Source organism: Eurosta solidaginis, chromosome 1 (genome assembly GCF_040869045.1).
Source record: "Eurosta solidaginis isolate ZX-2024a chromosome 1, ASM4086904v1, whole genome shotgun sequence".
NCBI lineage: Eukaryota > Metazoa > Arthropoda > Insecta > Diptera > Tephritidae > Eurosta > Eurosta solidaginis.
The window spans coordinates 95,703,427-95,721,184 of NC_090319.1; the positions used below are offsets into that span (position 1 = coordinate 95,703,427).

Below are 17,758 nucleotides of genomic sequence, written 5' to 3' on the forward strand. Positions count from 1 at the left end.
CCTCCCATATGCCCTCACATATAATTTCGATACATATGAAAGAGCCTGAATTTCATATGAAAGTGCAAAGAGAAAGCACTTCCATATGAAGCCAAGGCACTTCGGTATGATATTCAAATTTACACTAACAAATTGACAACAAACAATTTTTCAAAAATATTGTAGCTCTGAAAAAAATTTTAATTCAAATTTTATTACTTATGGGGACCATCAGAATTCTTTAACATTGAAAATAATTTTTTTTTTTTTCAATTTAAAAAAGTTTTAGTGTTCATATAATTTTGTATATGTATTGTGATTTGCACTTCAATATAAAAATTGTTGAGCAGCCCTGGTCATGATAAACTACTTGAGAAGTTAACGCTTGGCAAGCAATTGTTTCGCTACTGAAATGCCTGCAGGGATGCTGCTGGCGGTGTAAAGCGAGTGTTAGCGGCGTTATTGAAAGCAGCATCATAATAGGGTGATTCGCTTTGTCCTTCAAACGCTTTGTCCTTCAAATTTGTTCCCTTTTACAGAATATTGTTAATTCTTTACCGAATGTCTGTTAATTCAAGAATGATTTTACTAACGTCATTTCGGCGCTGACACACCATTTGTTTTTGTTGTTTTGACAATCTTTTTTCCAGTTTCTAGGGATTCCAATTTTGTTAAATAGCTGTATAAAGCTATTAGACTTAATATAAGAACTAAACTTTTATTTGCAATTTATCTATATTTCCAAAGTGAGCAACTAAGTGTGCGGTGAGACATAAATTTGAATTAATTAAAAAAGTAAATATTTGACTGCAAAAAATTATTATTTTTATATTACACAAAGAAATCTCTCAAATTTAAAAATATATGTATGTCGACTGCTGAGTGGAAATCACCCTATTTCGGATGCTGTTTCGAAAACGCTTTAGCTCATAGGTGGGTTAAAGAACGCTCTATCTCAGAATTTGTTTTACAAACGGCACAAATAGTGTCAAAATGTGTTGAACTTCAGCTTAGATTCTAATAGATAGGGCATTTTTGAAACAAATTCTGTGAGAGCGTTCTTTAACCGAATTCTGAGATAGGGCGTTTTTGAACCAAGTTCTGAAATATAGCGTTATTCAAAAGTTTTCTGAGAAAGGATATTTTCGAAACGGCAGCCAAAATAGGTTGATATTCTACTCAGCAGTCGATTTATGATCGGATTTTTATTATTTTCGCTTCTGCTATGACTTACATATGCACTAGAGATACACGCCGCCGATAAAGGCCGCCGCCGATTTGCGACGTTTTCGCACGCCGCCGCCGAATGTCAAAAATATCGGCGCGACGGCGGCGTTCGGCAATCTACTGTATTTTCTACTCTTTTAAGACTGCCTAGGCTATTTATTGTTCATCTCGAAAATTGGTCCGATATGGTCGAAAAGGGTATCAAGGGATGCGCATCACTGCCAGTTATAAAAATCTAATTGCGAAATTTAACACTTTCTAACCGTTCAAAAGTTATTTGAGAAAACAGGCGCTTTCAATGCCAGCTTAACACGGATTTCGCATTACCGAATTCATCAAGTTATTAAAACAAATCACTTAAAGAAAAGTTATATAAATAATTTAACGTGCATAAATTTTTCAAAAAATTAATAAAGAACAATGAATTTAAATAAAATGTCCCAAGTCGAACATATTTTCAAATTGTCCTCAAGTTGTTAAAAAAGCAAGTTACCCGAAAAAGGTGCCGAATTTTATATCCCGATTGGCTGAAGGAATAAGCGAAATCAGTGATGCAAAATCCTTTAGTAGACTCCAGTGGTTAAAATTCTACTTTGAAATGATTCCCAGCTCAAACTTAAGTTGCATATATCTTCAATCACTTTATTTGCTTAACTATAAAATAGCGTCTGAAATCTTAATTTTGATTTTCACACTTCATCATTCAACACGCAAGCGGGAGACTTTTCGACTTTGAAATTTTCTAAAGTCGGTGGCCCTATCCAGAACTAGTCCCTTGGAGTGAATCACATTGGATTTAACCTATCAACCATGTTTAAATATAACCTACACGTGACGGCTCCTGTTACAAATGTGAATACGTAGGCACATTTTTTAACCAGGTCAGGCTTTGTCCTTCGCAAGAACACTCAAAGTTGTGATGCAAAAGCTTTCTCAAGACGGTCGAACAAATGACCGGATGTTCTACTAGCCTAACGTAGGGGATAGTCGAACTAGTCTGAAAACTGAAGGCGTTCAACCATAATGAGCTGTTATATCATAAGGCCGGAAACGAAGACTATTGGAGTCAATGTGTCGAACACAAATGTCTGCAAATTTTGGTCTACATTTTAAAATTTTTGTCCACGGTCCTTGTAAAGTTTAAATTATGTAGATGCGCCAAGGATTATACGATTTTCATCCATGAGTTATGCAATGATATCCACTTAGACCGCCTATGATTTCAAGAGTGGCGTCCTTAGCCGAATAGTTCCTCCCTAACGTTTCACGGTGTTTTTTGGTGTAGCTCGGAAGCATAGCGCGACAAAAGCATCCATCAGAAAGTCTGCGGAGCTACACCTAGAGCTTCTAGGAAAGTGACGTCAACGAAGGTATGAGTTCGAAGTCGCAGTTCTATGGCTTCTGTGCTGGCATATGGTATAAGGGCCAGGATGCGTGGTAGCGACTGGTGGTCGGGATTACTAGTGTTCGCACGTCGGGAATTGTAGCTCCTAGAAACAGCTGGCCACGCCGCCGCCGCCGATTAAGTGACCGGCGTAAACCTCTAATATGTACTAACTATATTAGGGTGCCTCGCTCGAAAATTTTGTCCAAATAACAGAACTATTACGTTTGGTATATTTTAAAACTCTACAAAATTTATGTGGAGGAATTACAACACAATGAATTTTATAATTCCAGTGGAAAAAATTGGATTATTTTTCGCACGGAGAGAGGAGGCATTCTAATATCTATATGTATATGATTATGTTTATATATATATATATATATGGGGGTACATATGTGCAATTTATTTTTACAAAAATTAATCGTATTTTTCTTTTATGCGTGTGAGAAAAAATGCCAATTAAAAATGTGTAAATGAAATGTATAAATATTTAAAATAATGCCAATAAAAGAATATGTGAATGCATAATATATTTTTTTGTTTGTGTTTATATATAACATTGGCTATCTACATTTAACATTTATTGAATTAGAAAGCAATCTATTTATAGAATAAATAGATCAAATAGTAGTTTGGCGGTTTGTGTGCGTGTAAAATGTTTATATTTGTATTTTATTTACCTTGAACGCCACCTTTGTCCAGAAAATTGCTGAGATTAAATGTTGAATTACTGGAGGCTAAATACTGCATGAAACGCTGTAAAGAGAATTAAAAGAAAAATGTTATTAAAAGGGAAGCTTAAAAAAATATAGTTCTATAATAAATTGATGAAATAGAAGGTTGGCTTGGAAAAACGTAAATTCCTACCACCCAATCAGAGCGGATTATTGTAATTGCTCATACAGAGATGTCCGATACTTCTCAGGATCGCATCCATTTCGACAACACCAATTATTAATCTCAATTCAAAGCATCTGGCATTGTTTTAGCAAAATATCCGATCTACTGAGCAGATTTCTCTAATTCAAGTTTCTAAATGACATATTTGGCGTGCCTGACCGTTTGACAAGAATAGGGATGGCGATAGTGATAGGGATTGGGGTAGGGATAGGAATAGGAGCAGGAACAGGATAATTGATATGAATAGGTATACAAATAGAAATAGGAATATGAAGAGGGATAGGAATGCATAAAGCTAGGGATAGGGATAGGAATACGCATTCGAATGGAAATAGGAGTAGGAAGTATAGGTAAAAGGTTTTGGAGGGAGTGAAAGATATGTACAAGGAATGGATAAAGCAAAGTATAAGGAAATGGAGATATAAATACCTTTTTAAAGCTTTCTTAAAATCATGCCGGTAAATTGGAAAATTTGTATACACAGAATATAATTTTCATAATGGTGATATTTTCCATCGATATTTTTTTGTTCAAATTCTCCTAAAGCACACTAGTCGGAGCTCCCAACTGATCCTTCGAAAGAAGCGGGCCTTCTTTTACCTCTCCTTGAAGAGGAATACCTTGTGGATCGGTGGACTGTGCTTATGCCAACATAAAGCTCATACAGCCCAAAATTAAATCTATTTCAGTACTCTCCGTCACCAAAGTAAATACTCCCATGCGCCTGCACTATATAGCAAGGCGGCTACGACAAAAGAATTGTAGTTTGATTTGCGGATTGCCGAGGCAGGACTTTACTTCTCAATATGACTGAGTGATTTTACAATTCAATTAGTATGGGTTTGTCAGCCTAGCTGAATTCCATTTTGCTGCCGTAAAACCCACATGCACACAGTTTAATCTAAGTTTCAAAATCTTATCAAACTAAATTTGTATGATAAATTCATATTGTGGCGAATATCAGCATCACTATGATGTTAGTGAATAATCACAATAAAAAAATCAAGCGGCCACACTTATGTACATGTACACATTAAAGCAAGCAGCCGCACTTATGTACAAGGCAACGAAGAATATTTCACATACATAACCAGCTTAAAGCAAAGAAACTAATCTCACATACACGTCTGTAGTGATCAGCTAAGAGCAGAAGTTGTTACTCACACATACACACGCATACCGCTAAATAACCAAGTATGATATACAACAATTCCAGAAGCCATGTTCGTGAAAAGTCTAGACCTTAGGAGAAATTTACGAGGCAACAGAGAGTATAAAAGCGCGCAAGCTGAGGAATAACTAATCAGTTTGATTTAAACACAATAGTAGTGACGTATAATTGTGAAGTACTACTCCCAAAGTAGTCTAAGTAAAGACCGTTTTGCCATGATGAATATTGGAGTTATTTATTCGACAGTTCAGCGATTCGAACGTTAACGGAAGGTGCAAAATAATCGGAATTTCCCAAAATTCGTAACAATATTGTTCATGCTTACTCACTTCCTTAATTGGCGCTTAACCGTTTAAACGGTTATGGGCGTCCCACAGGGCACGCCAGTCGCTTCTTCCCTGTGCTATCTGTCGCCAACTGGTCACACCAAGGAAATTCGAATCGTTTTCCACCTGGTCCGTCCAGCGGAGGTGGGGACCGCACTCTTGCTCTAAAGACCGTTTTGCCATGATGAATATTGGAGTTATTTATTCGACAGTTCAGCGATTCGAACGTTAACAGAAGGTGCAAAATAATCGGAATTTCCCAAAATTCGTAACAATATTGTTCATGCTTACTCACTTCCTTAATTGGCGGTTAACCGTTTAAACGGTTATGGGCGTCCCACAGGGCACGCCAGTCGCTTCTTCCCTGTGCTATCTGTCGCCAACTGGTCACACCAAGGAAATTCGAATCGTTTTCCACCTGGTCCGTCCAGCGGAGGTGGGGACCGCACTCTTGCTCTGCTGTTTCCATGCCCTTTTCAAGTCTGTCCACAAATGCTCAATGGGGTTTAAATCAGCACTACTTCATGCCCACTCAAGCAGGTTAATGATATTGTTCTCAAAAAAACTGCTTGGTTATCCTGGCCGTGTGCTTCGGATCTGAATCTTGTTAGAAAAGCCAAATAACTGGCATAACTATTCTCTTCGGCCCAAGGCAGCATAACCTCTCTTGGTATTTCCACGTAAAGAGAGGCAGTCAGAATTACGCGTATTCTGTGGATCGGTCCTACGCCATTCCAAGAAAAACATTCCCAAATTTTTATGTTTCCTCCAAATTTTTATGTTTCCTCCAGCGTGCTTTACAACGATTGATGTGTACTTTAAGTTAAATTAGGAGCGTGGGTCCGCCGAACATATCGTTTTTCACTGGGAGATATCCTATATATTTTAGATTCGCCGCTCCATATCACATACTTTCACTGATTCGCTATCCAGTTGGCATGGGAGCGCGCGAACTCTACTCGTCTTCTTCTTTGAGCTGAAGTAGTTAAAGGCCGCTTACGTCCCACTCTTCCAAAAAAGACCTACTTCATCCAAACGACGCCGCATTATTCGACTAGATATTGGAACTGCGACTTCTTTAGATATTTCTCGGTTAATATCAGAAGAAAACAGGCGGGGGTCAGATTTTGACAATAGAACAATCAGTATATGCCAAGGTTTCACGTGGTCGCTTTTTCCTTGGAGTGGCGTCAGTTGTCTTACTTTTCTTAAAACATTTTAAATCGTTCTATGCCATCTTTTTGGAGTAAACGAAACGTGAAGCGATTCGCCTTTGAGGGATTCCACCTTTGCTAAGCTCAATAATTACTGCTCCTGGCTTGGAGTACAATTTGTTTACCTCCCCATCGTATCAAAACGTAAGACTAGGAAATTCAACAGCTATAATAGTTTATTTCGTATTGCTCTTCTCTACTTACTTGAGAGAAAAAATTTTACTGTTTTACTTTACTTAGAATTTTAAAATTATTTAAAAGGCTCTGTTTAGCTGTCTAAGCAATAATGAACTAACCAACGTTATTTCCAATTAAGTTCAGGTAAAACCATCGCAATATTTTCAATTAAACGGTATCTCACTCAACCACTCACATACTCTACAAAAGGGGGGAAACAAATTTCTGTTATCTAAGAGAAAATAATGAAACGTTAAGAGAGACGAAACAAGTGTACGTTTTAGTTGACCACATCTGTAACTGACATCCTCAAGACCATAAACAAAACGTAAGAAGGCCTTAAGTACTATTTCAATGAAAGTATTAAATGCACAAAGCAAACGTACGCGGATTAAATAATAAATGCCATTTAGCACAATTTTTCTACTGAGAAACAAAATAGGAAGGACCAAAAAATAAAGGTGATATTTTTTTGACAAATTAATAATTGTGGACACAAATTGTACAACACACATTTATAACTGGTATCAACTGAACGATTAACTGAATTAGCTAAAATGTATATAAGTCATACGTTCCCAATAAAAAACTTTATTTTTATCAAAATTTCAAAATGAGAAGCATTTTAAAATAAACCACAAAGTTTTAAGTCCAAAGCTTTAGTTTTACTCGTGCATAGGAATCTGAGTGATTGTGACACAAAAGGTTCAGGGCGTCATATAAAATCTGCTCCTTATACTCACTTTTAATGTGAGTTTACTTTTGTGCTTTATGAGAAACATTACATTTTCTGTTAATTCGCAATGTTTCTCACTTGAGACGAAGCGATTTCTCTCTTATCAACCGTTTAGTTTAAGCTTGAGAAGGATTTGAATAGAATTGGAGAAAGCATTACGATTTGCTATCGTTCCGGCCATGTATGAGGTGGATTTCAAGATATTAAGCTTATAAGATTAATTACTAGCGAAAACCCCAAAGTGTTTCCTTTATTTCATTACGCTTTCAACCATTATTCGAGATGCATTTGAGAATCAACTTTTGTCATTTGATAAGGGGTTTTTTTTAAATACCTCTTCTTGGCATTGATCAAAATGGTTTATTGGGTACAAATACCATTCCATGACAAAAGCGCAAATTGATTAATATAAGCCAGACAGAAACTCATCAATCTTTTGCAGTTGACAAAATTTGTGAGAAAAAAACTGTCGAATGAACAGTGACTAACTAAAATATCAAATAGCCAAACGGATTTGTTGTAGGGATCTCGATCGAAGGAAAATATAGCAAGTTAAATTGAAATTAAAGCATCATCCCAACGAGCAACGCTACTACACAAGCTATGGACTTATCCTCTTCTATGAGTGCTTCGCAGAAAAAAACTTACTTGCAGGTTTGCCAAACAATAGTCCTTACATATAAAATAAACTATTTTGTCCAATGCCGCCCTTTCATTCGGTAATACAAAGGTCCAGAACTAAATATTATTCTATACTTTAATATACTTTAATACTATACCTTACCTAATAGTCACGAAAAAAAATTATTTTAGTTTACTTTATCTCTATAGATAAATCGTAACTTCGAACTCTATGCGGCACCCTAGTTTATATAACCATACTAAGGGTTCACAGTAGAAAAAATCTATTAAGTTAATTTATAAAAACCACCCTAAAGTATGTAAGGTATAGGATACTATCGATAATATTTTTCAAACCATCGAAAAGTCAAATGTAACCACTGTCGATAGTTTTGCAGCTTTATTAAGTGACATGTTCTCCCATACCTGGCGAAAAACACCCATAAAAAGAAGTCTGGGTCGCTAAAAATGGAATGATATGGCCTAGCAGTGCAAATCATAAAATCGTGTACCCGAATGCTTTGAATTTCCGAATAGTTGAAATTCCCTATAAAACTGTTACGCTTATAAGAAAAGTTGAAAAAAAACTCGTGTCTGTTAAAAAATTTTCATGTTTTAACTTTTGACAGCATCTAATTACGAAACAAGTAAGAATACAAATAAATTAAAACGACATAAAGTCATGAAGAAGTTAAAAAAGAATATAAGAAAGAAAAAATTTAGACAACTGCCAAAGTTCGTTGTATAGATCCATTTCGGGAACTGCTAAATTCCTTCAGCGGCAACGTTTAGGCGCCGCTGCTATAACCATTCAGGTATCACAGCGGCTGTTTGTTTGTCTTCATTATTTCTACTTCTATTCCGTTTCTTGCCAATTGATTTTTACTGCGCTGCGACATCTGTTGCAGAAACGAGAGAACATTTTGCTGGAATAGCCGAAAGGCCATTCCAACTTACAGCTCTATAATAGATTGTACGATTGCGGTGTAGATATGCTGTTGGAATTATCTTTTCCAGCATCATGTTAAATAACACGTCCTATAAGGAGATTCCTTGTTTGGAGCCTCTTTGATTTTCTAATGGTTCGTAGAGGTTCTTCCCAATCCCTACAAAGCTCAACGTGTTTGAATTATATCGAAGCTCCGTCGTTTCCCTGCCCTTGGTTTCGTTTTTAGCCGAAAAATTGCCATTACGCCTTCCTTACAGTCAGAGATTGGGGTATGGGATTCGTTATCTCGCTAGCTATTTAGAAATGAGAATAAGTGTTCCTCTTTTAACTAAATCAAGCATTGTTTGCCCCAGCAGATTGCCATTATAACTCACCAAGTTATCGAGTGCTATTATGCAAATTTGTTGATAAAACAAAAGGCTTACTACTATATAGACAATAAATATCGTTCTATTTATCGGCAATATACATAAATTAAACATTATTTAGGTTTAATACTCGCACAAATGCACACTTATGTACAAATTATAATCAATCATAAAAAAAATCTTGAAAAGAGGCGTCATGACACACTTTAAAGATATAAAATAATAGAGCCATCACTAGAAACGCCCAGTAAATGTCGAAATGAGACGCCTCTTAGTAAATCAATTGAATTTTATCATCAATAACATATATTTACTCGTACAATTCCCTGAGCAGCAAATAAATATTAACATAAATAAAACAATCAAAATTAACATCGATCGTCGATTAATTATTAATTAGTATATACATTAGGGTGGGCCTTATAAATCAAATATAAGATTTTCCCAATTCTCATATTTTCGAACGGAAATACCAAGAATCTCACATATAAATTTTAGTTCAGATTGGAAGTGGTTAAGGGATGACGCACAGGGCTTAAAATTAAGAAGAGATTAATTATTTAACCCAAAAAGTTTAAATTTAGTTTATTTTTTTTTGTAATGCACAAAATTTATAACACAGTTGCGATATCACATATAAATTTTGGTCAAAATTCGAAGCAGTTAAGGCGTGTTGCACGGGTGTTCAAATTTAGATTACGATATGAAGATTCAATATATTAAAATGGGAATTTTAACCACAGTGCGACACCCCTTAAACGGTTGCAAACAATTCAAAACTTTATAGCTTCAAGGCTTCCGCAACCCAATTGTCAACCTCACCTACGCGAGGGGAGTCCTGTTACAAATATGATTGTATCATATACATATTGAGCAGGCGAAGCTCTGGCGACCCCAGGTTTCTCATAGAACTAGAATATGAGGGGCGAGGGAACGTACCGGATGTATATCCGTCGGAGGGTGTCTTCATCGTTAATACAACAACAACAACAAAAATTTATATGTGATATCGTCCGAATCTGGTGATATTACCGAACAGAAATATAGCAGCGTACATTTTTATCAAATTTCGTCAATTAAATGCTTTTATTATTTTCGATATTTTATTCATTGAATTCAAAAACTTTTTCGAAAAAAATTCAGTAAATTTTACGAAAATCAATCAATTTTAATCCAACAAAGCGCAAGTAATAGGTCTCCCAAAATTCTCATTTATATTTATTTATTCCGAAAAGCATTTTAAAATTTCCCTCCATACAAAGGGTGAAGCACATTTGTTTTGTGGTAGGTGTTATTATTAAGGTGCATTCTGTTGGCTGGTTTTTCGGTTGACCTGCCCGGTCCGTGAGTATTTCACAAAGTCTGAATAATTCCGAACAAACTGAAAAAGCCTATCAAAAACCAGGATTTATGTTGTAAAATAACTCCGTCCTCTTGGCAAATACTAGAAGCTTGCTAAGACCTACACCACTTGCGGCTTCTAGATCTGACAGCTGTATCACGCCTAATAGGTGGAGGCTTAGCCTGGCGAGTGCAGTCTACATTGCTCTCTGATGATAGCAGTAATTTTGTTGCCTTAGACCAACAATAGGCAATACCTACTTCTTCGACACTTTGCAGCCCCGCGCTTGGGTCCACACCTTTTCCGCTTGGTCGATCATATGCAACTCTGGCCTAAACTTAATCTCGCCCAATTTAATTGAGATGTCTACAGTTCGCATCTATCCCCATATGCCCTGAAACCCAATATAATTGTGTACTTCTGCCTTCCTAATTCTTTCCAGGGATTGCTTACACTCTAATACACTTTTAGATGCTGTGCTAGCGAAATTATTGCCTTAATTTCTGTTTTACTTTATATAGACGCAGCTGCAGTTTAGGCTATTTTCTTCCAATTTTTCTACTGCTTTGCAGCTTGTAGGATCTGTTTATTTCGGTATCAGCACAGTATACCGCAGACCCTACACCTTCCACTACTTTGCAACCATCGGTGTACACATGTATCGCCTCGTCCGCCATTTGGGCACCTTGAGTCAACCATCTACCTCTATTGGGGCTCTAGGAGCCCCTTCGAAACGTAGATACGGAATCAGGTAGCCTGTTCGTCCCGTAATTGATGACACAATACTACTATGGCCGTTTGGTCTACGCTCAAGCTGCCCCGAGGCACTGAGCCTCGTTGCAGTTGTTGACGCTCTATTCTTTGGCTGTCCACCAAACAAGGCTTTACAATCGCTATAAATACCCAATGAGAGAAAGGGCAATAGATCCCATATACATCCCAGCATTATTTTATATGCATAAAGTGCCGTTGAGGACTTTGTTACTCTCCACTCCACGTTGACCTTCTACGAAAACTTATTGTCTAGAATAATTCCTAGATATTTAGTGCAACGTTTCTCCTGCAGGGTAACCCCTCCTAGCTTAGGCCTCGTCCAGTTTGGGACCTTATACCTCTTAGTAAACAAGCCCATATCCGCTTTCTCCGCGTTGGCGCTCAGATCGACATTAAATGCCCAGGTACGTATGCAGCGTCATCTGCGTAGGCCGCAGGTTTGACGGGTCCCACATCAAACCGTTTGAGCAGTTGGTTGATGACCAGCGTCCACAGCAGAAGTGACAACACCCCGCCCTGCAGCGTGCCCCTCTCCAGTGATTTCGTGGCCTCATACAACCACCATTGTGAAGTAATCTACCTGTAATTTAACAAGCAGCCAATACATCTGGTTTTGGCTGGACGTACTTCAAGGTGGTTACTACCATCCATGATCACCCGTTTAGAGACATTAAAATCTCCGGCAATGTCTAAGAAGACTACTAAGGCATACTCCTTATATTCCAGGGCTTTGGTGTATGCATATTGTATTGTGCAGAGCAGTTTTTCGATTAGTAAAACCGATCTGATCTAATACAATACAATTTTTTAGTTACATTCAATTCGAAAAAAACAAAAAACTGAAGTGTACCATATTGAATCAAAATCGATTCGAAATTTTTTTTTTTAATAAAACAGGACAGAATATGTCAAGCGGAAAGTCCGACAACCCTAATAAGTAGAAACGTATATATGTTTGTGGTTAAGTATAAGAGCTCCTTGAAATAGCAGAAGTCTATAAAAATGCATGGAGATATCTGTATGTTGCACCAAAAAAATCTATTTTTGTATTTTAACTTACCTCATTACCATATGCCATTAAATGATGAGTAGTTATTAAGGCTTTATAGACCACAATCCAATTGGCATTCTGTGAACGTTCAATAAGTAAATTGGCCAAATGTGGTATGGAGACATTCGGTTCGTTTGTGCAATGTACTAGATCTAAAGAAAGAAAGAAGATAAAAAAATATATATTAGAATGCCTAGTATCAGCTTAAAAGAAACTTTCTGTTAACAGCTGATATATACATATATGGGATTTATTAAATTTAGTCTAGCAGCAACATCAACTTGCGAGCAAGGCGAATCCAAACCAGGTAGTGGCAAAGCGACTTCAACCAATTCGCCGTGCTCAAGAATGTCTAGTCAAAAGAAAATTTTAGTTGATTTCGATTAACTGACATATTAACGTACAAAGCGTTGTATGGAAAATAATCAAGAAGAAGCAATCAGCTGTTGGGATAACAATACCTGGTACTGAATTCGCCTTGCCTAAAACTCTAAATAAAAATTTAGACATTTTAATGTAAATTTCTAAACACTTCCGGAGTTCATTCGAAAACATTTCTGAAATTGATTTACTTAGTTTTAGTTGAACAACACATTAAAGTTTTATTGGAATAACCAAAATAAGAAAATAAAATAATAAGTGGGACATTTTGATAAAAATGTTTGCTATTTTTTACTCGAAAACAAAGAGGTCAAAGTTAACATTTCCTTATGAAACTGCAAGAAATAAATTTAAATTTTTTCTGATCTAAACGATATCATTTCTTTTCAATATCATTTAAGTGTTATTGTTGGCGATATCACGCATAAATTTTGGTCTGAATTGAAAAGTTTGACGAGTGTCGCACAGTTTTTTAAGATCATTCTTCAGTTTATTGAGGTATAAGATATCAGACACCTAAAAACTTTATTTTTATTTTTGAGTCCCATAGAATAAAATTTCTCTTTGACCGCTGTGACACCTTTTAAACGTCGCGTCGCCAAATGAGACCAAAATTAAGAAAAGCAAGTAAGGACGGGGCTGTAATCGGCTGTATAAGATATGAAATTTATATTGAACAGATGTACATACCTAAGCGATTTTTAAGATAAATTTAAAACAAAAAATAGGTAGGTACTTCGTGTGAGGATGCAAAGTTTCATGTTTTTTGTGGTCTGCATGTAACAACTATGACCATGAATCACCTATCTCAACAAAATGTACCGAAAACGTAAGTATTTGATGAAATTTGAAGCTTCTAGCCATTAAAATGATGAAGAAATTGCGAATAGTTTATTATATGAACAACCGGTTGTAGGGGACATATGCTATATATATGACCGATCTCTTCGAAATTTTCAGACAACAATATTTGCTATATACGAAAGTATATGGTAAAATTTGAAGGTTCTAGCTGTTAAAATGAAGCAGAAATTTCGAACAGTTTCTTATCTGAACAATCGGTTGTATGGGATATATACTATGTATACCACCGATCTATACAATTTTTTCAGACAACAATATATGCTATATACGTAAGAATTCGGTGAAATTTGAAGCCTCTAGCTGTTAAAATGGGGCAGTAATTACGAAAAGTTTCTTATCTGATTGAGGGGGATATACGCTATATACACGACCGATCTCATCCATTTTTTCAGGCAATACTATGTGTGATATACTTAAGCATATGGTAAAGTTTGAAGCTTGAAGAGGATATGACAAAAGATCTCTTTTCTGAAAAATCGGTTACATGGGGAATATATGCTATAGTAGTGGTCCGATCCGGCCGGTTCCGACAAATGTCTAATCGGACACCTAAATATACCCGCACACCAAATTTTATCAAGATATCTCAAAAATTGAGGGACTAGTTTGCATACAAACAGACAGACGGACATGGCTAAATCAACTCAGCTTTTCATTCTGATCATTTCGGTATCTATTTTCCTTTAAGGACTTACAATTTAATTAATGGTATTACTATTTGAAGGGGTGAGATAAAAAATTTTGTCATAAGAACCACTCTAAAAGGAAATAAAAAGGAAACGACAGCTTTCAGAATTAACTTCGATCTATAATTTTGATTAATTTTCATAGTTACTTCATACCCAAGATTTAGAGAATAAGCAAAACTTTCGAAATCAATAAGGCTTGTCTTGTCAATCCAACATTTACCCTGTAACAGTATTGAATTTTGAAAGGATTAAGTGCTTTGTGAATCGAGATAAGGCGGTGTTATCGGTCTAGCCCCGATTAATGCGACTAAAAAGAAGCGCAATATGAGGCTCACACTTAATTATGCCGTTTTCTTTCCTTAAATAATGAGCATTTAATAAACCGTCGAAGGTGCTCAGAAGAGAATACGAATATGAATTTAGTAGCCCCTGCGTAGGGCAAATTAAATGAAAACATTAAGTAGAAAGTGCTCGGGATCGGCCTATAACGGTGCGTTCAGCTGTGCTGGTGACCGTCGGTGCTTTGCACACAGATTATATTAACCTTAATTGGATAACGGTTGGTTGTACAGGTATAAAGGAATCGAGATAGATATAGACTTCCATATATCAAAAACGTCAGTATCGAAAAAAAATTTGATTGAGCCATGTCCGTCCGTGCGTCTGTATGTCCGTTATCACGATAACTTGAGTAAATATTGAGATATCTTCACCAAATTTGGTACACGAGCTTATGTGGACCCAGGATAGATTGGTATTGATATATGATAACCACGCCCACTTTTTATATATAGAACATTTTGGAAAACACAAAAAACCTGATTATTTAGTAAATAATACACCTCGAATGTTGAAAAAAAAATTTTTAACATTTTTTAAAATGGGGTCGGTACCGCCCACTTGTGATAAAATCAATTTTACAAATATTATTAATCATAAATCAAAAGTCGTTAAACCTATCGTAACAAAATTCGGCAGAGAGGTTGCCTTTACTATAAGGAATGCTTGGAAGAAAAATTAACGAAATCGGTTAGGACCACACCCACTTTTATATAAAAGATTTTTAAAAGGGTCGTGGACGAATAAAATAAGCTATATCTTTGCAAAACAGAGCTTTATATCAATGGTATTTCATTTCCCAAGTGGATTTATAACAATAAATAGGAAAAACTTCAAATTTAAAAAAATGGGCGTGGCACAGCCCCTTTTATGACTAAACAATTTTCTATGTTTCGTGAGCCATAACACGAAGAAAAATTAACGGATCGTAATAAAATTGGGTACACAAATTTTCCCTATAGCAGGAAATATTTCTAGAAAAAATAGACGAGATCGGTTAAACCACGCCCACTTTTATATAAAAGATTTTTAAAAGGGTCGTAGACGAAAATAATAAGCTATAAAAAATAGTTTTGAATCAATGATATTTCACTTATCAAATTTTATTGTAAGAGGAAATGGGGAGACATTTTTTTTAAACGGGCGGTGCCACGTGTCATGCAGAAAAGTAATTTATCTGAAATCAAATGTACAATTGAAGCTCACGCTGAGTATATAATGTTCGCTTACACCCGAACTTAGACACCTTTACTTGTTGTGAGCTAGCTATTATTCAAAATAATTATTCAAAAATAATTAGCTACTCAAAAGCATTCAAAAAATTAGTCAATCCTCGTGTAGAGATTTAACATGCAAATGCAACAACAATGTGAACCATATAGTTCTCTGTCCGTATCTGGTTCACGTCTCATTGGAACACGATGAATGTGCTTAAGTACCTCGTTTTTTATCTCTTCTTTATATTCTCGGCCATTCGCCCTCCAGGGTCAAGTAGGTGAGTGTATATGAGTATATATATCCTCAATTATACGTTATACAGGCAAAAAAAAAAATATTCAAAATTTCAAACAATTGGCACGAAATAAAATCAAATGTACATATACGGAAATGAGTGAATACAAAAGTTATTAAAATTCACTGACCGAACAAATTGATAACAAAATGTAATAACTGAAACCAGCGCTGAGAATGTTTTATTTTCCCGTGATAGCACACATACCGGTCTTTTTAGATTCGAAAAATCTCGAGGTTACATTGCATCAACCATAGGATTTTCGGGATATGGAACCTATTACTATGCATTTTAATTAGGTAGTCAATTATTTTTTGTAAAAAGATGATGATTTCATTACAAGTTTATTAACAGCCTAATTGCAAAAATTTCTTTTGTTTTATCAGAATTCTATTGATGTAGAAACTGGCTATATATCCACACGGTTAAGAATTTAACGAATATTTTAAACTATTTCTTGGTTTAAGCAAATTTTCAGACTTTTTTCAACTACATATATTTAAAACATCTCAATTAACTACTCTGTTGTATGTATGTATGTATTTTGAATAAATTGCCGCAATATTATACTTTTTTGAGTGAAGTGCTTTCATAATTTTAAGTGTGTTTTTGTCGTTCTTTTGGTCAATTCCCTGCCCTGGCCACCAAATTTTTTTAAAACGGATTCCTGCACGAATATAGTTGACATTTTCTGAATTTTAAGGATGCTAATTTCATTGCACTGGCCTATAATACTTTATAAAGGTTTATTTATTCTTTCTGCAAGGATTCTTTACGTTTTCACTTCACCTTCCTCTACTCCGGCAGCTTGCTTTAGCATATAACTGGACCCAACGAACAGACACTAATTATAGCTAACTGGAATCAATAGCCGCGGCGTTATTTGTGGATTTGGAAAGCAACGCATACGAAAATGGCCAGGCGAGAATGGAAAGGCAAATTTTGCGAGATTTGTGTAATGCATTTGAGATGAGTGACGAATTGTAAGAAATTGAACTTAAAAGTGGTAAAGTTTAATGACTTATTTTCTTATTTAGGTTCAAAAAAAACTTTGAACTTAATAAGGATGCTTTCAAGTATGTGTTAGATACTTTTGCGGGGCAAATACGTCCAAGGACTTCGACATCGACATGTTGTTTTTGACCTGGAAACATATAAAAAACAGTCATCATCAAGCCTTTTACGTTTCTTAGCATGATTTACTTACATTTTTGTTAAAATTCTGTTATAAATTAATAAAAAAATAAAAATAAAATATTTTTCCGCCAACAAATTTGCAACTTAGAAAAACGGAACTACGATCGAAATGCAGAATACACAAAATCGAACGATTCGAAGTTGTATCGAAAGAGATTGGAACACAGAATACCAAAATTGCCAAATCGAAAAAATTCCAATCCAAGTCGAAATGCAGAATAGGGCTGAATAATAAATTAGATTAATCAAATTAAATTAAATATAACGGATAATAGTGAAATATTTATGTATGTAAATCTTAAAACTAAAGAAAAGTAATTAATAAATATTAAAAGACAGCAGTAGTGATGATAACATTTGGTTGGTTATAGATCGAATAGTATTTAACAAATAAAGAAAGAAGACACAGAGAAAGGAAAAGGACTTAGAAATGAACATTTTAAAACAACAATTTGATATCCAGGTTAAGAGTCGTTAAAAAATGATGTTAGTTCTTTTTTGGAGTGCAGAGCATTACTTAAGAGTCGAAGACTTGTAGGTAGGGAGTTCCAAA

General features: G+C 35.5%; 1 protein-coding gene across 24 annotated transcripts in view; it reads right to left on the bottom strand.

Moving 5' to 3' along the window:
- Positions 1 to 17,758, bottom strand: part of lap (like-AP180) — a 165,121-nt gene that overhangs the window by 76,575 nt on the left and 70,788 nt on the right. For all 24 annotated transcript variants that reach the window (XM_067759212.1, XM_067759201.1, XM_067759214.1 and 21 more), the window contains 2 exons: positions 12,232 to 12,374; positions 3,274 to 3,349 (listed from right to left, as the gene is read on the bottom strand). In XM_067759212.1, coding sequence (XP_067615313.1) covers positions 3,274 to 3,349; positions 12,232 to 12,374 — 219 coding nt within the window. The remainder of the gene's footprint in view (positions 1 to 3,273; positions 3,350 to 12,231; positions 12,375 to 17,758) is intronic.